Raw genomic sequence first — 21,831 nt, forward strand, 5'->3', positions numbered from 1 at the left:
TCGGTCCTCAAGTAGCAATCATGTTCTGCTACTTCATCTGACTCTGCGCTAATTGGTAACAAAGTTGCCGGATTCAGAACATTACAACGTTTGATCTGAATGTGGCTTGCCAAAAGCGTCAATTCGTACCCAGACAACCTCGCACTCGTCAAGTGCTGAGTTTTCGTACGATTCAAAAGAGTATCGACTGCATGCGGAACCATCACCGTAAGCATATTATCCATGACCAATCCTGCTGATTGTCGGATAGAGACCGCAGCTGCCGCTGTTGCTCTCAAGCAACTCGGCAAGGCTCTAGCTACTGGGTCCAAGGTCGAGGAAAAATATGCACATGGACGCTGCTTACCACCAAAAGGTTGCGTTAAGACACTTAACGCACAACCTTCTCTCTCGTGAACATATAATGTAAATGGCTTACTGTAGTCGGGAGTACCCAACACAGGAGCCGAACACAATGAATCACGCAATTCAGAAAAACTCTTCTGACATTCTTCCGTCCATGGTAAAGGAGTTGAAACATCCTTGCACGTGAGAGCCACTAATGGTTTCGCTAGCAATGAAAAATTAGGGATCCATTGCCTGCAGTATGACGTGATACCTAAAAAGGCACGCACATCTCTTTGGGTTTGTGGCACAGCCATTCGCGCAATCGCTGCAATTCTCTCTGGGGTCAACCTCCTTCCCTCCTTTGACAATAAGTGACCTAGATAGGTTACTTCTTGACAACAATATTGGAGTTTAGTAGGTGACACCTTGTGATTCAACTCACAGAGATGTTGCAGCAACGACACTGTAGCAATTTTGCAAATGTCCTGAGTATCAGCAGCCACCAATAAGTCGTCGACGTATTGGATTAAGGCCGCACCGACCGGCAACCTAAACGCATCCAGTTGACCCTTCAAGGCTTGACTGTAAATCGATGGACTTTCACAGTAGCCCTGAGGAGCGCGTTTGAACCGGAAGCTGCGTCCACCGAGAGAGAAACCGAAAAGGTCCCTACTCTCTTCGGCAATCGGGATGCTGAAGAACGCATTCTTCAAGTCAATCACCGAAAACCACGATGCAGAAGCTGGAATCAGAGTCAGTAACGCCGTGATGTCAGGCACAACAGGAAATTGAGGAACCACAATTTTATTCACCTCCCGTAAATCGATAACAAAACGATAAACAGGTGGTTTGGAAGGATCTGTACGTTTAAGAATGGGCAGCACAGGGCTGTTGCACACGTTTCCCCGAGTCTCTTCAATCACATCTTTCTCGATCAAATCATAAATGATCGCTAACAATGCTCGTTCACCATCAAGAGAGATACGATATTGGGGAATACGTGGCAATCGCACATTAGATTTCAACTGAACAACATAAGGGGAGATGTCGAGTAGGCCCACGTCATTCGGACCCGTTGCCCACAAAGACGCAGGAAGAGAACTCAATTCCGGTGGAAGCTTATCGAGAGACAAACACATAGGAGAGATGACCCTCTCTCCTAACGTAAGCTTTACACCCGCAGGAGAGCAATACAAAGTTGCGTACAAACGTTTAAGCAAATCCAGGCCCAAAAGATTTTCACCACAACCTGTGGTTAGAATCAACGGAGCTTCCAGCTCACGTGGCCCAATTTTAAGGGGCAAAGGGCATGAAACTGGATTGCTAACGGGGGCGCCAGAGAATCCAACGGAAACATTTGTTAAGCCAGACAAAGGTGCGCCAGGGAGTTTCGAATGTTGAATAGAACTTTTCGCCGCACCAGTGTCCAACAGAAAAGGCTCAACGACGCCCGATGTAGCAACTGCGACGTAAGGCCCTCTCTGATCAATCGGAACTGATACCGCTCCCTCTCCTTGTCTTTGGCTGTCCTAGTAATTACTGTTGTCAGTTCCCTGATCGACGTAATAGTCATCTACATTATACTGTGCAGATCGTCCTTGCGATGATCCACGTTGATCGAAACAATTATTGTTATTGGATGAGTTATCTGAGCGATCGTTCTGAGCACCACGACCTCTACCACGTGGTGCCTGCTGTGAACCACCACGATTTCCTCTAGATGAGTTACCACTATTACGTTCATTCAAAACAGGGCAATTGAATTTAATGTGCCCCTCCTGTCTACAATAAGCACATTGATTGTACCCTATCAATGATCTTTGGGAGGAGGAATCATTGCGTGGCTGCGAACGATTTGATTGTGACTGCGATCTATTCTGCTGGGGTGCATTCTGATTTGAACGCGGAGGATATGCTTGTTGAAGCAGCACTTTAGTTTTTAGTTCTTTCGTCTTTTTATCAGCACGGTCGCTCTCTTCTTTCTCTCTATTCTCATAATATTGTGCTGTAGCCAATATCTGAGCTGAAGTAGAAACGGCCCATGCACTTTCTGAATTCCTCAATTTAAGGCTTAAATCGGGTAATAAGTTGGAAACAAATTTATCCACAAACAATCTCTGTCCACCCTCGGTACCCATATCCTGACCACTATGGTCGATGAATGCTTCCTCGAACCTCGTAAAGAAGTCGGAAACACTCTCATCTTTCTTCTGCTTACAGGCTGCCAGTTTGTCCCAGTTCACCTTCGTAGCTGGCATAAGAGTTTTCATTAGCGTAATAATCCTTTGGGGAAGGTCAAGAATCAACTGGTCGGGTTTAGTAGCAGCTACTTGTCCGGCGTCTGCCGCTACAATGGCAGTCCAAGCACCACCTAATTCAGCCGGGTGATTTTCATGACGAATCTTAGCCCATACCGGTTGCGGTACTACATTGCCAAACAACATATCAATATCGGCAAGATTCATTACCGTAGCATCTACGAGCTGCGATAATTCTTTATAATACCCTGTAGGATTTTTGCGAGGGTCAGGCAAAGATTGCTTCACCTGCAACACTTCCGAGCGTTTCCATGGTAGATGTATCCATATTCTCTGGAAATGCGCCAATGTCGGAGGATGAGCATTAGGGTCAGCTGGTACCCAAACCGGCGGAACTTCACGCATAGGATATTGGCCAGACTCGGCTGGTTGTGGTTCAATATCCTCAACAAACAATGCATGAGGTATCGGAGCGGGGCGGAGAGATAGCAACCGCTCAATAGCACGTCGAACATTAGTATCTACTATCAGTCCATGTGAAAACTGGAGCTGAAGCTCAGACAGGGCGGTCAGCACCTCGTCAGGCGCATCAGCCTCTATCTGATCGCGAAGGAACTTACACATTTCATCGAACACGTATCTTTGGGTAGGTATATTAAATTGACAAAATGTTTCGAGTACAACACGGGGCGGATTTCTAAGAGGGTTTACCATCCAACCCATCGCCATATTATATAGCGCAACGCGTTCTCTATTTCCAGGAAGCTGACTACGTCTCTGAGGACCATCGGAGCTAACGGACCCATGAACAGGCCCAAGCGAATGAAAGAAACTAGCGGCAAGGGGAGAGTTACGAGAACGAGTAGAGGGAGAATTATAAGACACAGGACTAACAAGTGAAGGAGTAGAAACAGTAGCAACAGCAGGAGTCAACAAAACAGGAGCAGTAGCAGAAACAGTAGCGGGAACAGGAGTATGTGGAAGCGGAGGAGCAGTAGGGATAGAAACAGGCAAAGGAGGAGGAACAGTTGGAAGAGCGGGTACAAGCGGAGGAACAGGCTGAGGAACAGGCACAGGGGGAATAGGTACGGCAGGAACCACAGGAGCTGCAGCTGCGGTACCCTGTACGTACGGAGGTGGCGACTTCATGAGATAAGACATTAAAGGATCCTCAACTGGCTCTTCCTTCTTTTCTGACTCCGTAGGCAAAGCAGGATAACATTTATCTACGGTCATACGCTGTAGTCTGTCAAACACTTCCTTATCCTTAACCTCCTTATCACGCTGAAATTGCTCTGCTTTCTTTACTATAGTAGCAACATTATCTCGCTGACTACGTTTATTCTGTCTAATTTCTTTCTGCCGGGCTTCTTTGCGCCACAACCGAAAGGCATCAAACATGGCCGGCCTTGACTTTCGTTCGAACAATTGAATCTCTAGATTATCTAAAATCGGCGCCTCGAAGCTACCATGAGGTGGCCAGCGAAGGTCGCCGTCCTTTTTTGTATATTTAATCCAATAATCATTAAAAGTAATCGGGCCTAGCCCATGTTTACTGTACAGGTCATAAGTGGGAGTTCCAACCGGAGGTATCGGACACGAGTCCTCCAGTCGGGAATCCATACCACAAGGTCTGAAGCAACTAAACAAAGTACTGCGACCAGGCATCTTGCACACTAGCCGAGTTTCACAAACTTCAAGGGTTACGGGATTTACCAAGTCCCAGCAAAGAACAAAAACCCTCGGTTTTTGGCGGCTGCAGTCGTCAAATAACACAACAACAAAACGCTAGCAAAGTGTCACCGACAAAAACACTCACACAGCGTTAACAACAAAAACACTCGCTAAAGTGTCAACAACCAAGAACTCTGGGAGCGACCCACAAATACTTAACTCAAAGATCAATGGCGTCACCAGGAAGGCCCGTCTATCGTCTCGCTATACCAAGGTCTACGCCAGGCGCCAAAACAGGTCTACAGTCAGGGCAGCAGTCCGTCGCAGCCGTCAGGAGGCGGGAATCTTCGCGGGAAAAGTCTTCGGGCCACTTATTTCGACAACAGGATCGATGAAGCGGGGTGCACCTTCCCTCGGAGATTTCACACGAAGTTCCTCACGATCGTCGGGCTTGGACCGGTACCACTGATGCAGCCCCACGTTGGGCGCCAACTGAAGGACTGGGTTCTGTAGGACCCAGCGGTGCCAGGGCACAACACCTGAAACCTTCGTGGGTAACCTGCTCCGGCGTACAAATGACAGAGACACGGGACACTTCCTTCGGCGTCAAAGATTCAAGGTTTATTTACTGCAGGGAACACAGAAGTCACGACAAGCAACACGCGTGCAACTTGGGGAGACTGCTTCAAATTGGTTCTGTGGATCGCTCCTTTTATACACAATTTCCCCATAGGGTTACATTGAACAAAAGTTTATGGCCCGGTTCCCACCATAATCCCCCAGAGGGGTCGCTTTGGTCACTTTGAAAACACATAAGGTCCGGAACATAAGTTGGGAAACATTTGGTGGTTCCCAACTGTAAAAACCCATCTTCCCAACATTAGTGCATTCCAATCGGTAATAAACAGATCGAAATAGGAACAAAGACAGGTGCAGAGGAAGACGGAGACAGTGGGGAGATCGGAAAGGATGTAAAAAGGGGAGGTATCAGGATACACGAGATACAGGCATCAAAGGGACGTGCCTAATGAGATGCACGGCTGAGACAATAAGTCCGTGCAGCAAGATGAGTCTCGAGCGACGCCATCTGCTTTACAATAGCGTCCCCCTCGTCATAAAGACACTTACAAAGGACATGTGTCTTCCGCAAATATCGAGAGTCCCAGGGTCGCGAAGCGGACAGCGTCCGTTCGCTGGCTACTTGAGGGCAAGAGACAAAATGGATGCCGCATCTAAGATGGAACCCGTGGGTACAGATGAAAAACCCACGTAACAAACAAACGGTTTAAGTTAGCACAGCGAAACTGCGCATACTTACTAAGCTCGTCATTTGCGGTTCATAGATACCAGACTCGACCATATTCGTGCGAGTCCAATGCATCACTTATAATTGTCACGGAACCTCACCTCGGGCCCGGTGCAAGCTGCTGGATTTAGGCCGATTCACCGGGGCAGTCACGGCGGGGACCAGGGACCCAACGCCAGGGCCGAGGCGGGACTTGCTCTTTCCCCGGGGCTCCTCCTTCGCTCGGGAGCCTCGGGACAGAGACGTAGGCTGCTTCCTGCTCTCCACTCCCCCTTCTCCCGATGACACGGCGGAGGCTGGGCCGGCTGGGCCAATCCCAGCGCGGCCCTGGCTGTATGACGGAGTATGACGGACGGCTGCTTATCTGTGCACGCGGGTGCCCTTCACGAGGACACATCCTCTGCTCGGCCTGTTTCCTGTTTTCAGATCGTGTTTCCGCTGCCTATCTCCCCTGAATGGTGACTGGTGAAGGGGTGGCCGTAAAGTTCAAATGGCAGCCTACTTCGAGGAAACACTGAAGAACAACAGGGCAATTTTTAAAAAGAAAAAACACGTCGAGCTGGTGAAAACACGCCGGAAAGCAACGGTGCTGTCGTGAGCGAGTTTGGAAAACAAGGGACTGTCATGTTGGAATTAATGATGATGACAAGCACTATCAGTACGCGTGTTTTCGCAATTTGGCAGTTCACTCACCTGCACTGTTACTGCAGAAGTAACAGAAGACGCAGAAGTGCCGGCAATGCCGGACCAGACACGGGGGCGTTCCCGGCGTCGCGTGACGTCGGCAAAAGCCAAAGAATCTCAGGAACGCCCCCGTGTCTGGTCCGGCATTGACGGACAGGCCCCTCGTCCAATGGCAAGGCTCCGTTTACGGAGCCAGCCAATCAATGACGAGGGCCGACCCAAAGCCACACACACAACTCAAGAAGTTTTTTGGCACATGCGCAAAGCGCATGGCCAGTCAAAACCTAAAAAGGGACCCAAACCACTCCAGTTCCAAGTACGTTATGGCCAGGGAAGGGAATGCTCCACAGAGTACTCAAAGGACTGCAATGTCAAAAGCAGCAGCAGTGTTGTTACCCGATTCTCTCCCCCCCCCCCCCCCCCCCCCCCGAATAGAGGCCAGTCGGCTTAACTGCCAGGCTGGCTTGCATACTCAGACGACCCTGGGTATGCATTGGTGAAACGTGAAGAAAGCACATTCGTGATAGCAATACGTTATGCTATTAAAGAAGCAACAGCGGCATAGCAATGGGAGACAGGAGTTTTGGGAGCGATGGCCTCCCCCACTCTTATCTGCAGTCGTCACAGGAATCGCCAGCACCACCCTCACACACTCTTACAAGCAGCTGGGGCACAAGGTCTAGCTACGCCACAGAGAACCAAACAGTGTTTTGTAATTTCCCATCCCATTTTTATTTAAAAGTTTTTATTAATATGTCGGTGGGAAATTGTGCTCGCCTAGGTACTCTGCAATAACACTCAACACTGACAGTATTATAGATCTTAACTTGTGCTGGTGATAAAACAAACTTCTCAAATTCTTTGCAGATGAGTAGTAGAAAGTAGTCAAATTAGTAACTAAAAACAAAAAGATTTAAAAACATTTTTTGAAAGTGGATAGGCGGAGAGCTTAAGCAGCACAGGAGTAAGGAGAACAGACGCGGAGGCAACAAGAGGGGGGGGGGAAAGAATGAACCGAGTGGAGGGCACGGGCAGGAGCATCACAGGGGTTGGCAACACAGAGGGCACGACTGCAGGAAGCAACAACGGGACAAAGAGGAGGGCGCAGGTGGGGAGAACCAACACAGAGTGTGAAGAAAGCAATAGGGATAAGCACATGGGTGACGGGGTTCTTGAAAAGGAAGCAGAGAGAGATGGCAGACATGCAATGCTTCATGGTAGGGACAAGCACAAGATTGACAAGCTGGGACACAAATAACAAGGCAGCAAATAGGAGGGACTTGAAATCAAACCAATGTTAAGCAATGGGCACTCTCCATATGGTCTGGCACTGCCTAAAGTCCCCCTCCTCTTCACCCACAACCCTTGGGGTGGGAACCGTCCCGGCTAGCATGGGGCTCCAACCCCCCCCACACACTTTCCCCCCCAAGGCAAACAATTAAAGCACCACACTGTTTTGGATTAGAGGTCATAAACCCCAGCAGTATCTTATTACATAAGATAAGCAAACATTAAAAATTATTATTATTTACATTACGCACGCAATACGCAGAAAGGCAATACATTGATAGGTACAAGATGTCAATTGGTTCACCTTAACATGCTTTCAAGACATATACGTTCCTATCGTAAGCCAAGCAATAGCGATATTCTCTTTCTGCGTATCCCTGTTAGAGCCTACGTCAAGGTCAATGATAGGCGACCCTAGGTCCAGACCAAGCTAGGTCCCACCCTCCTACCGGAGTGACCTTGCGCAGGGGGTCCATCTTACCGGATTAATACCTCCACCGGGCCCCCCCCTGAAAGTAAACCAATGTTAAGCAGTGGGCAGGCTCCAAGCGCCTCTGTGTTCTTGGTAAGTCATAATATGTCTCACAACAGACAGCGCATGCGCCGTCTAGTAGGCTTGACCTAAAAAAAAATGTTTTAAATCAGCAGGATGTTTTTTGGGTTCAAATGTTTGCATTATTTGAGCAGTCTTGATGAACCAATCATCAGTGCCATATCATGCCTTTTCAACCCCATCCTAGAACTAAGGGCAGGGTACACTCTTTCACCGAGTCCGACACTGGGTCATGCACGTACTGAAAGTCCCGCAATGAGGGCCGTCTTGGAAGATGGCTATTTTTCTGGACACCGAAAGAGGAGGAATACTAGACCTTTTTCTAAGACAGTAAAATCCACTTGGGTAAAGTGTTATGAAATTGCTGAGGACTTGGTGGCACTTTGAGGAAAAAAAGGAAAGATACTAATATCAAGAGTAAACCTGGATGGGTAGTAAACTAGATCAAGATGGCAGAGAGAAAGTAGTGGTTGCTGCATTATGTAACAAGTAGAAGTTCTTAATCGAAAAGAAATAAAATCAATGTTAAAAGCCAAAATACCAAAACTGCCAGAATGATTGTGAAATAGTATTGCCGCCCTCTGTATGGATCCCTCAAACAATAGGTGCTCACTCTTAGGGTCAATCATCCAAAAGAATCCAAATTAAATACAATGTAACACAAAGCGAGAAGCACACATGCACAAAAGAGCAAAAAAACAAAATCTCTGCGTGAAATGTATCCCTCCAAAGAATCAAAGAGCAGAGTTACAACAATGTCATAGTACAGGAACGAGACATCACAAAGCATAGAATTTTCACTGGAAATTCATTTTTTATTTTATTTTTCTTGCACTTTAGAAGCAGAGACAAGGACACAGCCAGCATGTTTCATCATTAGGCATAGGGAGTTCTTCAGGGCAGAAAACTTTGAGAACTGCTGTGGAACCTAAATGGTGCTTTATGTTGTAGCTAAGTGGTTCTCCATATTATTTCAAGCACGTGCCCACATTCAATAAATGTTTAGAAGGCATGTGTCAAACCAGCAAATCCTCATTCAAGTGAGGTGAATTATCAATTTCCAATCCAGGACTAATGCTCCAGTCAAATTAAGAGTCCCGGCATGTGTCATATGTTGAAATGTCCATTCCCAGCAGCATGCACCAACAGTCATTGAGTATTGGTGCAACTCTGATCCTGGATTCTTTGGAGGGATATATTTCCTGCAGAGGAACTTCATATTTTTTTACTCTTTCTTGCATGTGTGCTTCTCGCTTTGTGTTACAATGGTAAGAGATGCACCTCTGGGCTAATGACAGATGGAATAAAGGTCTGTCATACAAATTCACAATGTATACAGTTCAGCCAGGTGAACCTACTTGCTTCCTGAATGCGATGGATCAAGTAAAAAAGTTACAGAAATGTAAGTCTATTCATGCTGTGAAGAAAATTTCTGTTTTTAATAGTAGTCATGTGCTTTTTCAAATTAAATTACTATGCTTTGTAGCTATGAAGTGGAGTGAGAACTCAAAGCTAGCTCTGTATTTTGTTTTGTGAAAATATTATTGTAGAAGCAGCTAATGTTGTAGGACAGGAAGGTTTGCAGTTAATCCCAGAAAATAAGTTTTTTTTACCAATTGGCAGAGAATCAAAAATCTTAAACATGGTGCGGACAGGTTTTCTCTGGACTTGGGTTTCGCAAGCTCCTCTGCCACGATAATTCAAACAACAACTGACCAGTTTAACAGCAAAAATTGGAAATAAAGTTGGAATAATATTAAATCTAATCATATGAGGGTTTTAGAATGTTCCCAAAGGGAAGCTAACAAAAGTATCCCAAAGAAATGGGAGTGATATTGTGTGCAAGCTCCAGTTACTCCTGTCCATAATTCGTGGGATATTATGAGGTTTTTATTGTGCACTAAGACAGAGGGGGTGGATTTGTGATGCTCGCTTCTTGGGGTAGACTGGTCCAAGGTTGGCAGGGCTTTGGATGGATGCTCTGCTCTTTGAATGGCTGGTGCACTATAATTCTTTTACTCCTGGAGGTGTGGTTGGGGGCGCGCACTTCTATAGGTGGAGACTTAGCAATTGACCTACCTGCTATTAAAAACCATTGGGCTCACCCGGTGGGAGACCTTTTGACTCAAGACTGTACTAGATATACCCTAATAGATAGTAAATGGGCAAGAGATGTTTTTGCTTTATTTTATGCTGATGGGAAGTACCTAATCCAGATATAATCAGTAAACTTTTAAGTGCAGTTTAAGAAAAAAGCTCAGGGGTTAATGTTGTAAGTAGTTTAGGTAGGTAGCAGGACACGTCTTCAGGTTATTAAGTTGGATTTATTAAGATAGTACAAGATAAGACAGCAGAGCAGTAAACCTCACAGCTAACCAGACCATCAACTGCCAAGGCTGGAATCTTCACATACTAGAGAGAACACTCTTAGGTACTATGGGAGATAAGTAAGATAGGAACACTAAGAAAGAACTACCGACACCAAGTAGCCATATTGAAGTAAGTATAAATATACAACAGTTAACTTCACTGGTCATGCTGCAAAACGATTAGCCAAGATTTTGATAAACAAATCCCCAAACAGTAAAGGTGGTGAGGGAGGATTTTAACCTGCAAATTAATTCTGATCCCTTCAATGTTTGCTTGAAAGATCTCTCCTAGTATAAGATGTGCCTTCTAGCCAGGCGCCTGAGATAAATGCCTTGGTTATGGGAACAATGCTGTCTCAGTTAAACTGTGTGTGCTTGTGGCCAGGTTCCTCTTTCGACGTTCCGGTCAGTGTACTTTTAGATTTTGCTTCAATAGCAACCACAGATTATATGTTTGTTTCAGCAGAATTTTTTTATGACTATAGTTTTTAAAGTTAGTTATAAAGAAGGAACCGATGAGCATACAAGGATTGTAGATTCTGTTAAATTTGAAACACCCTCACAAGGAAGCACGCTCCTTATTCCAACTTCCTACCCCCAGAGACTAAGTATTTGTTCCAACTTAAAGTATTAGAATACGTTGTCGGAGTTTCAATTTACTACCAAGTTTGAAATTAATTATGATAAAAAGGGGGATGTCGCAAATGTCTTCAGTAGGGACAATGTTTTAACAACCCGGCAGTTTTTCAAACTATTTCAAGAAGCACAAATGCTCAACCTGAAAAAAATGGATTCATGAGGAATGATTGTAATGAAAGAAGCAAATTAATGCAACTCCCGGTCTTTAGGAAATAGAGGAATAAAGGGTCTGTAACTTTTTCACAAACAATTAAAGGTTAAACTAAAGATTTTTTTTAAACTTCACACTTCTGGTAAAAATGGCAAGAGATGAGCGATGTAATCTTCCATGAGAATGCAGTAAATTTTAGGCAAATTGTGACCAATGTTTCACTGTGAGGTGCAAATTTCTAGAACGTATTGAATGTTAAAGTTCCTGGCCTTACTTTTTTGTCTAACTTGTATGACTGTCACACCCGCTTGCTGATGTGTGTAAATTAATGGATAAACAAAAACTGAGAAACCATATTGGAGGACACCAAATAATGGAAACCAAATTTTAAGGAAGAAAATACAAATAAATCGAAAATTAAAAAGGAACATTTCAAAGGAATTATAACTTTAAGGAAAAATCTAAAATGACGTTAAACTTGGGTGGCGTTTAGGGGTAGGGAGGAATTTTAGGATTCAGGGATGGGTGGATTGGAGGCGTAGATATTGGTTTTTAGGGTTCTGGGATGAGTGAAGTTTAGCGGTGGTGACTTTCTTTTAGGGACCTGGAATGGGTAAAGTTTACGGGTGGTGAGGGTTTTTTTAGGTGTGTTTAGGAGTGGTGAGGGATTTTTACGGTTCAGGGATGGGTGGAGTGTAAGGGTGTTGAGGGGTTTTTAAGTTTCACAGATGGGCAGCATTTACAGCTGGTGAGGGTTTTTAAGGTTTGGTGATGGGTAGAGTTTAAGGGTGGTGAAGGTTTCAGGGGTCAGGGATTGGTATAGTTTATGGGTCGAAAGTTTTAGGGTTTAGGTATAGATGGGAGTTAGAAAGGTTGTGCTGTTTAAGTATACAAGGATCGTTGGAGTTTAGATGTAGAAGGATGTCTTTAGAGTTCAGGGATGGGTTGAGTTTAGGGGTGTTATGGGGTTATTAGGAGATGGGATGGATGGGATTTAGGTGTAACAAGAGTTTTTGGTGTTCAGGAATGGGTGGAGTGTTGGGATAGTGAGGGGTTTTAGAGCTCAGGGATGGGTGTAGTCTACGAATCACGGATGGGTGCGATTTTTGTGTAGCGAGGGGTTTCAAGGTTTAGAGATCGGCAGAGTTAAGAGGTAGAAAGAGTTTTAAGGGGTCAGAAATGGGCGTAGTTCAGGCATAGTTTTAGAGTTTTTGAGTTTTAGAGGGCAGGGACAAATGATGATATAAGGGGTTCTGAGAAGGTAAAGGATGAATGGCGTGTAGGGGTGGTGCAGGGTCAGCGAACTGAAAGAATCTAAAGTAATTGTTTGTCAGTGTGAAAGATAAATCTGAACTAATCCATGAACTAAAGCATTGAAAGAAATACCTCAGGCAAAAATGTTTCTGAAAGTAAGACCTGCAACCATTGCATTTACACCTTAAAAAATAAGTATGCAAAAGCCAATTCCGAAAAATAATGACATTCTAAGAATTGGTTTCTATGAAATGGTTAATGTCGTTCATACTGCAAATTTCTATTGAAAAGTTAAGGTAAAATCGTTTTTTCAGTAAAGGTGGTCTATGAATCCATTGTTCTATGAAATCTTCCATGAAATCGCATACATCTCCCCATACTTATATTCAAGTTATGCAGTAGATGTAGAATTGTTTGCTAACTTTAAGACAGGATTAATTGCTTGAAAATGTAAAATTTGAACAGCAATGTATGAAAATTAGTAGGGAGGTTGGGGCCAGGTAATCTACGACCACCATAGCATATCACAACACCAATTAGTTGACTCTTCAACTTACACTGTATCTTCCGACGGGTAGCATGACTAGTAAGCTTTCCCACCCATGGTGTGGGGAATCAATGTAACCGTTCTTTAATAGACCGCTCGGAGAGATTCTGCAAAATGTTGTTTAGTTTCCTAAATTGGTGTTTGTGCCAACATTATGTCTAAGATTGTAGAGGTCCAGATAAATGGGTGGATAGATTTAAATAATGTAGTGCTGCTAGAACAGGGAAGTTTTAAAGGGGTTAATTAGACCTCTTAGCGATCACCCAAGAAGTTGGTGGAGTTACTGTGACAGCTTTGTTGCTACTTTGTTGATTACTGGCAGCCTCTTCACTGGTCGGCTTTGTGACTCTTTGGAGTAAATTGAGTTCCTGGAAAATTTCAATTGGCCCGTTACCTGTTGTTAGAGTCAGCGAAGTAGTAATTTAGAGCAGTTTGAGATAAAAAAAATGTGGGTATTTTAGAAAATTCCTATCAAAAATACCTTAAGATACCTTAGCCTGCATCTGGCTGAGCTCCTGCAAGTCCCTGCTGAATACCGTTGTTTGTGTAGCTTGTTTGCAGATTTAGTAATAATGAATTCAACCACTGAGGAGCTCCAATGTAACTTTGAAAGCCTGTGTGCTTCATAAGTATCCCAAATAGGTTGATGATGAATACGAGGAAAACCAAATATTACGCTTTATTAAGAAAGAAAAAAAAAATGTTTTGCTGGTTTGCTTTTAGGCACAAAACTCGGGAATGTAAACTCCTGCAAATATTTAAGGATTACGTTTCCAGGTTCTTTGGTCTTATTGGAAAACTTCAATAACATAAAGGTCTGGGCATTTTCCACGACAGAGGTACAGTTAAGTTTGATGCCCAGCATAAGGACCCCTCTGTGGACCCTGCATTGAAAAGGTAAGTCATCCCAAATGCTCTGTATGGGGCTGAGTTGACTGCTTTGGATTAACTCTGGGCGTAGTTCTTAGCTACGCAAAGTGCACTACGCGAGCTACGCGAACTGCGTAGTGCACTGTGCAAAATGCTGTTCGCACTGATTGCACAGTGCGGATGCTGTCCGCACTCCGCATCTTGCACAGTGCAAGCGGTCGTTTTCTGCCGCTCGAGTAGATTTCTACGCGAGCTGCCGCTTTCTCAATGCAGACTGGTAGTTTCTCATCGCGGTCGCGAGCATGCGTGACCACTCGAAATGAGAAACCTGACCTCCCTGTGTTGAGAATCTCTCCAGGAGGTTTATTTTCCACGCTCGCAATCGTCAACTTGATGTTGCTGATCGCAAACGAGGAAAAAGTCTAGCCGGGATGTAATTTTGCTCGCTCGGGGTCGCCAACTTGATGTTGAGGACCGCGAGCAAGCAAAAAATTACCGCTACACGTGTTTGCACTGTGCTACGTGCAATTCGCGTAGTGCAAAGTAGCTCAAACTACGCAAGTGTAGCGTAGTACTTAGCCCAGGGTTACTTTGGATTATAAAGTCCGTCTAAACCCCCAGGAAGGTAAATGTCTGAAGGGCTCACATCTCTTCCTTCGAATTCCACCCTTAGGGTTGTACTGGTGGCAGCTGTGCAAGGTCATCTTTTAAGATTTTTAGTTTCACTGTAGCATATGTAGATTAAAAATGTTAAGTCTAATGTTGGCCTGAGATCCTGAAAGGGACCAGCTACAGCTTTTAAGTGATACAATGTAGGATGGGCCAGTTGTAGAGGATTAGTTTGAGTGATGACTACCACTCCCAGGAAAGCATCAGGTAGTTAACCAAAACCCAGAACAGGAGCACTGTGTCATTGGTGACATGGAGTTATCTGGTAACTTTAGAAAACAAGCACTGGCAAATCCAACTGGCTTGATGCGTGTATGCCAAGCATATCGGAGAGTGAATGCAGACAAAAGAATCTGCACAATGGATGCTACAGAAAACAAGCATTGGAAATGCAATAGGTCTCGCATTAGAAGAGTTGGAGTTATTGTTCTTGTAAATGACATATGTTATTAATTTGTTGGTTTTTAAAATTGCTAAATTGATGGCTTTGTCATTTACAATGCCAATAGTTATAACGTTTGCGAATGTGACACCTATAGCATTTGGAATGCAACATGTTTTGTATTTACGTGACTTAGATGGCAGCTCTGGTCGTTAGGCCACATCTCTAGAGAGCAGGAGAGTGCAGCAGGGGAGAGAAGCACAGCAATGCAATAGGTCTCGCATTAGGAAAGTTTGAGCTATTGGTATTGTAAAGGACACATTTTTTATTTATGTGCTTGTTTTGAAAATAGCGAATTAATAGCTTTGTTATTTACAATGCCAATATTTTTATCTTTCGCAAATGTGACACCTATTGTAACACAATATGTGTTGTGAGGGTGAGTGAGGGTGAGGGTGAGGGGTTGAGGGTGAGTGAGGGTGAGGGGTTGAGGGTGAGTGAGGGTGAGTGAGGGTGAGTGAGGGTGAGTGAGGGTGAGTGAGGGTGAGGGGTTGAGGGGGAGGGGTTGAGGGGGAGGGGTCGAGGGTGAGGGGTTGAGGGTGAGTGAGGGTGAGGGGTTGAGGGTGAGTGAGGGTGGGTGAGGGGGAGTGAGGGTGAGGCTGAAGGGTGTTTGAGGGTGAGTGAGAGTGAGGGTGAGTGAGAGTGAGGGTGAGTGAGAGTGAGGGTGAGTGAGGGTGAGGGTGAGTGAGGGGTTGAGGGTGAGTGAGGGGTTGAGGGTGAGTGAGGGTGAGTGTGAGTGAGGGTGAGGGTGAGTGAGGGTGAGGGGTTGAGGGTGAGTGAGGGTGAGGGGTTGAGGGTGAGGGGTTGAGGGTGAGTGAGGGTGAGTGAGGGTGAGTGAGGGTGAGTGAGGGTGAGTGAGGGTGAGTGAGGGTGAGTGAGGGTGAGTGAGGGTGAGTGAGGGTGAGTGAGGGTGGGTGAGGGTGAGTGAGGGTGAGTGAGGGTGAGTGAGGGTGAGTGAGGGTGAGTGAGTGAGGGTGAGTGAGGGAAGTGTTGCACAATATACGTGTTATAAATTGCGGACTAGTGCTTTATGTTTTGATAGGACGAGAATAATCTTAGGCAAATAATTAGCATCTCAAACTCAAATGGTAAACTATTTTAAAACGCGAAAGGGTCTTATCGAGGTCTATATGTAGTCATCAGTTTTCCACAACGGGCTAAAAATAATACCCGCAGATGCAACCATTACACACAAAAGAGCATATGCCTGGCTGTTGCAGTAAAGAAAAGTTATTTTTTTCGATCTTCATGTTGTAGAAGTATAAAAAGCACAAAAACAGTATACAATGGCGGCCTGCAGCCACTACAAAAAGAAGGTGTCATCACTGAATTTACCCACCCCCATTTAGAAACTGCTTGTAACGTCTAATACAAGCACCATCTGGCCAGCGACTAAAGTGTCAGCGGCTACAGTACTAAAATAGATTTAAGCCACTAATTCTAGTAGCCCTAATGCCGACATTTCACTTGTGCAAAACTATCATGTATCTTTAAGGGATTTTGAAACTTTTAATGCATGTATCTTATAACATTTTATTCGGGACTACATAAAGGGCAAGGAGAGGTTTAGAAAATCGAACACTCGGTGATACTATGTCCTGATGGTGCTTAAGCCAGAAGTAGTATCCTAAACGTGAACCGTATGAGCGAGGTCATGTTCTCAGCAACAATGTTAAACAAAGGCATGCAACAGCTTGTGTTTAGAAGTTGAACATATCGAGGGGAAAAACACCAGAGCCCACACATGTGAGTGGGGGGAGGAGGGAGGAGAAATGCGTCTCGGCCAGAGCAGGGGGCGGAGCAGGGAGAGCGGGCTTTGAAATGCACTTCACACGGCCGGCCGGTCGTGAAACTGAAAGCATGGCCGGCCGGCCGTGAAAGCCTTTGATGCCGCAGGGGGTGGAGCGGCACCAGCTGGGAGAGTAGGCAAGGCAGGCTTCTGGGGGCATGTGCACGCGCTTTTAAGCTCAATGCGCATGCGCATTGAGCTTAAATTTCTCGTGCACTGAAAGGAATCGCCACGATTCCTTGCAAGTTGGATAAAGAGTGGATAAGCCCCCATAGTCTCGCTTGCTCAATGCGCATGCGCATCGACAGGCGAGACCTAAAAAGAATGTTACTTTCCTTTCGATATTGTCCACTTTTCAGATGTGCCTGCTCCATAGGTGTCTCAGACGCTTTTTGTGATGTGCATTAAATTGCATGCCTGGCTAATGGAGGTGGAAGGACATAATCAAACAGCCAATAGGAAAACGGTGAGACTGAAATACTCCTGTGGACTGATTCAAGATGTCACCGACAGTGTCTCGAGCCAGTGGCTGATGCCTGCTGAGCAAATGTAACCAGTGGCTGGAGAAGGCTTACTTACACACAGTCTCTTAAAATGAAAAAAGTGTTTGCCCTAAGTGGCACAAGGCCCATACATGTTAAAAGTAACAAAGGCAACATTTCACTTGGCCGAGGTTTAGTGCAGTCCATGTGTCACCGGGAAAGAGTCCGCAGAATCTGTTTTCTGAACCAAATGCATGAGATCATGTGTTTCCTATTGATATGACCTTAAGAGTTATCTTAAGCAAACAGCTGGGTCCAGCACAGCGTTCAGGGGCAAACAAAACAATTGTGAAATATGGATATATCCCAGAAGGAGGCTCCGAGCTATGGATACCATATGCCATGCCCCGCGGGAAGACAGGACTACCAATTCAAGAGACATTCAGAGAACTAAAGATATACAAGGGCATACGGCTGTAAGTAACAACCACAGACCTATAGATACCAGTATACCCAGCAGTAACACAGAACTACAGATTCTAGCATTCCCTACAGAAACAGACACACAAAGAACTACATATATATATATATATGAGCATTGTCATCAGTAAGAAAAAAATGACAAGTTTCAGCATTCAGTGCAGCGAGTCACTCAGATCACTGCAGCTATGAACATGACCTCAAGTAACAAAAAAACTGCAAGTTCCAGCATTCAATGCTGCGAGAGTCACTTACATACACCTACGAGCATGCCAAATACAAAAAAATAAGTTTTACCATTCAATGCAGCAAAAGTCTAAGAACATGAGCTTAATCAAAGGAGAGGAAACCAAGCACGCTATACATATCGGCATGCCATGCAACAAGGCAGAACAGCAGAACTACAATTCCCAGAATTCTTTGGGTGGAGTGACATTCGGAGACCTATAGATATCACCACCCACAGCACTAAGGAATATTCAGAGAAAACAACATTCTGCACTGAGAAGAAGAGCACCTCCAGTGACAAACACAGAGAGGACTACAGCTACCAGCATTCCCTGCTGTAAAAGACATTCATGGCTCAGTGGACTAACGCATTTACTACAGGGGTCTGTGTTTGCCCTCTAAGTCACATATTCAAATCTTGGTGGGCCCACTCATCCGGTTATCCTCCCGGGGTCAATAAAAGGAGTACCATTGAGGTGGGTAACAAACATGATTATCCAATGCCAAGATGAGCCTGTGGGTAAACGTGAGCTTTACAAACGCAGAAGTTAGTTAGCCAAAGAACACACATTGAGAAAGAGCGGGTACAAGCAGTGGTGGAAAAGAAGGGGGGGCCAGCCGCATGCAGCAGCCACAACTGAGCCAGATGCAGGCCCCCCCACTGCTGTATCCGGGTGCAATCTGCCGACACGGGGACACATTCAGGGGTGCCTGTCCCTTGTGTTTTGTCTTCAGAGCAGCAATCTGCAGGGGGGGGGGTATGAAAGTGTGTTATTTTCAGTTGCAGCTGGCTCCAACACAAATGCATCACTTAAAGAGCCATCGGCACTCATTGTGTTACAGAGTCATCATAGCAGGAAGCCAGCTCGCGCCCTTAACGCCAATGTGCGTGGGGGAACAAAGTCCCCCACCTTGTCCCTCCATAAGAGAAACTATGATTTAGAGGTAAGTTTATGACCTTTCCATCCTCTGTATGTACGAGACAGGCCGGCACTGTAAGAACGGCAGATGTATCTGAAGGGGTATGTAAGCGAGTAACCATCGAAGTGGCCCCAATAAGTAATAATAAGCAACCATTCTTAATAACATTAGTGTACTGAAATATTGATAAACAAACAGCAATGTTCTAAACGGATGCCTTGCAGCCTGTATTCAGCTCCCTGAAGCCATTTCAGAACTCACGGAGCTATACTGTAATGTTGCATATACTAACACAGATGTTGGGAGGGAGGGGGGCAGGATGAGGGGTCAGCTGGTCACGGATGATTGAGAATGTGCAACCGACACTTTAACAATTTTATTAGTCAATCGTGTGATTAGACCACTCACACCTCTCTACAGCCATTGCAGGAACCCCCAGGGTTGTCTTGCCGCTGCTACAGCCCAGAGTTTGCGCAGTCCACAAAGATCGCGGCCGCGGGTGCCTTCACCCAGAAATAAATAATTTAAATGCAGTCCGTTTGCGCTCAATTATATAAGCAGGAACAGAATTACTGCCTGTTAGTCTTTGTTGACATTTTTGCAAGATACAAACTGAATCTATGAAAAACAGATTTTCAAGTTGTCCGCCAGATCCGTCTTCTCGTGTGACGCCCCCTCCCACACTGAAACTCCACCCTGGGGTCGGACTGGGACAGAAAACGGGCCCGGGCACCTAAAGTAAAAGTGTACATCACTCATTAGTAGATTAGATATCTAAAACAAAACAAAAATGCCCATCCATTTTTGCAAACCAAGGCAGTTTGGAACTGGTACAGATGTTTTTCAATAAAAAGAAGGCAGGGGGGTTGAAGCTTGCTGCAGGGAAGGTTTGTGGTAATCTCTGGGAAATCAACAGTGCAAACAGGCCCAGCTGGCCACAAAACAGGCCCAGTAACAGCCAAGCACCTGCCCCCTCACTGGCTTGTCAGAACAGCCCCACCAGCCCACTCAATGACGTGCGAGAGCAGCCCCTCGGGCACTGCCTGGTTGATTGCCCAACAGGCCAGTCCGACTCTGCCCCTCCCCCTTTCGGAGGCCAACCTTTAACCCCTCAATGTATATGTCGGATTACAGCACAGGTTGGTCCTGCAGTTACAGGCATCGGGAGAACCGCGGATAATATTACGTAGCACCTGTAAATGACACCCGAACGGATGACTTCAACACAGCCGACATTGCAGGGCATTCAAGGGGCGGGTGCTAGGAAGCAGCACCTGGTTCATTTAAAGGTGCGCACAGGTACTGGGGTATGGTGAGCACCTGTACTTTTATATGTTGATGTTAAATCCTGCTGCGGGGAGTTTTCAGATGTCAGCTTGGCATGGGGCGAGACAGTCAGAGAACGACAGCGTCAACAGCAGCTGGACACCGCGTTATAGACACAAGTATGTATGCCCTGCCATAGGACACTGTCAGGCACAGATACCCGCGCGCACTGCCCCCGGAACTGTTCAGTGTTTGCACAGCAAGCACACGCTAACAAAGGGGTTGTTACTCTGCACAAAACTCACCGGATAGCACATCGTAAATGTCCCGTGGCATGCGCCTGGCTTCAGTCGGCGTTGTGTTTAAGCCTGGAGAACTATTTTAAACTTTTACTTTCACTTTAAGCGCTATAAATAAATACAAACCTGCCAGGAAAATCCAGAACGGGTTGAAAGTCACCTTCATGTGCCGGAAACGGGTGGCCCCCGAGCAGTGGTAGTTACTCACCGCACACAGTCACCCACTGGAAATGCCTTGGACCTGTTCTCCCGCTGAGCCGTGGATTCATCCTATATTAAGATTTAAGATTCATTCCTTCGACAAGGAAATGGGGGGCTAGAGTCATGCTTTGTAGTCAAAATAGGTGCATTCTGGGACCTGTAGTTTCGCCTTAACTACTGAAAGTATAAAATCACAAACACCAGCGTGACAAGATTTGTTGGCGAACACGTCACGTATAAGGTGTAGCACTCGCCTAGTACACGGTCACCCAGTAGCCCATCACCAGTACTAACCACTAACACAAAACCACCGAGGAGAACTTAAGTCACCGGCCCAGAGTACCCGAATCAGCACACCTGAGACGTTTGTTTACCTCTCGATCAGCCGTAGACTGCGGTCTACCCACCGTGTTCAACAACACGAACCAACGCAGGTCTCGCAACAGAGTAGACGGCAGTGTGTGGAAATAAAAGAACGAGACCAGTACTCACCATCACCGGGACGGCTGCGGCCCCCGGACATCCGCCCATGCTGCGGGCTCCCGGTCACGGCCTCACGCGTAGGTCCAAGGCGGCTAGAGGCGCCGGTGGGCGCTGTACACAAGTCCCGCGGCGCCCTCCCCGTGGGGCCCCTCTCCAAGCGACAGGCAGGGTAGGAGGAAGTCAGAGGCGGAGGAGGAGCGCCGGGCTTCCGTCCCTCCCTCCCTGCGTTACCCTTACAGGAATGTGGCAGGGAGGGAGGAGAGTTGCACCAGGGCAGGAGACGCGAGAGGGAGACATCCCGCACTGCGTGGGGTGCCTGGAGAGGGGAGAATGCGGCTGAGGGAGAGAGGGTCCCTCAAGAAGAGGGACAGAAGGACAGGGGAGAGGACGTGGCATACCAACCAGAGCTACCGATTTTGGAACTGGGGAAGAGAGGCGAGCTCGAGTCTCGGCGTCGGTCCAACATCCTGTGATTGCGGGCAAATCCCTTGATTTCCCCCCTGCCTACAAAAAAATAATGTGTACAGTAACCGGTGCTCCTGTAAAGCGCCCCAGTACCTTCCGGTCGAGTCTGCGCAACATAAAACTGCAAAAACACGAGAGAGGGGCGCATGTCCAATAGAGGGGACATGAGTGCCTTAAAAGTGAG

General features: G+C 46.1%; 1 protein-coding gene across 1 annotated transcript in view; it reads right to left on the reverse strand.

Annotated features, from left to right (window-relative positions):
* Positions 1-21,384, reverse strand: part of TNFRSF1A (TNF receptor superfamily member 1A) — a 97,196-nt gene extending 75,812 nt beyond the window's left edge. Inside the window, exon 1 of the mRNA XM_086932877.1 lies at positions 21,192-21,384. Within this exon, the coding sequence (XP_086789003.1) occupies positions 21,192-21,230 (39 nt within the window). The 5' untranslated portion in view covers positions 21,231-21,384. The remainder of the gene's footprint in view (positions 1-21,191) is intronic.
* Positions 21,385-21,831: the final 447 nt, after the last annotated feature.

The sequence above is a fragment of the Lissotriton vulgaris genome, chromosome 7, assembly GCF_964263255.1.
Source record: "Lissotriton vulgaris chromosome 7, aLisVul1.2, whole genome shotgun sequence".
Classification (NCBI taxonomy): Eukaryota; Metazoa; Chordata; class Amphibia; order Caudata; family Salamandridae; genus Lissotriton; species Lissotriton vulgaris.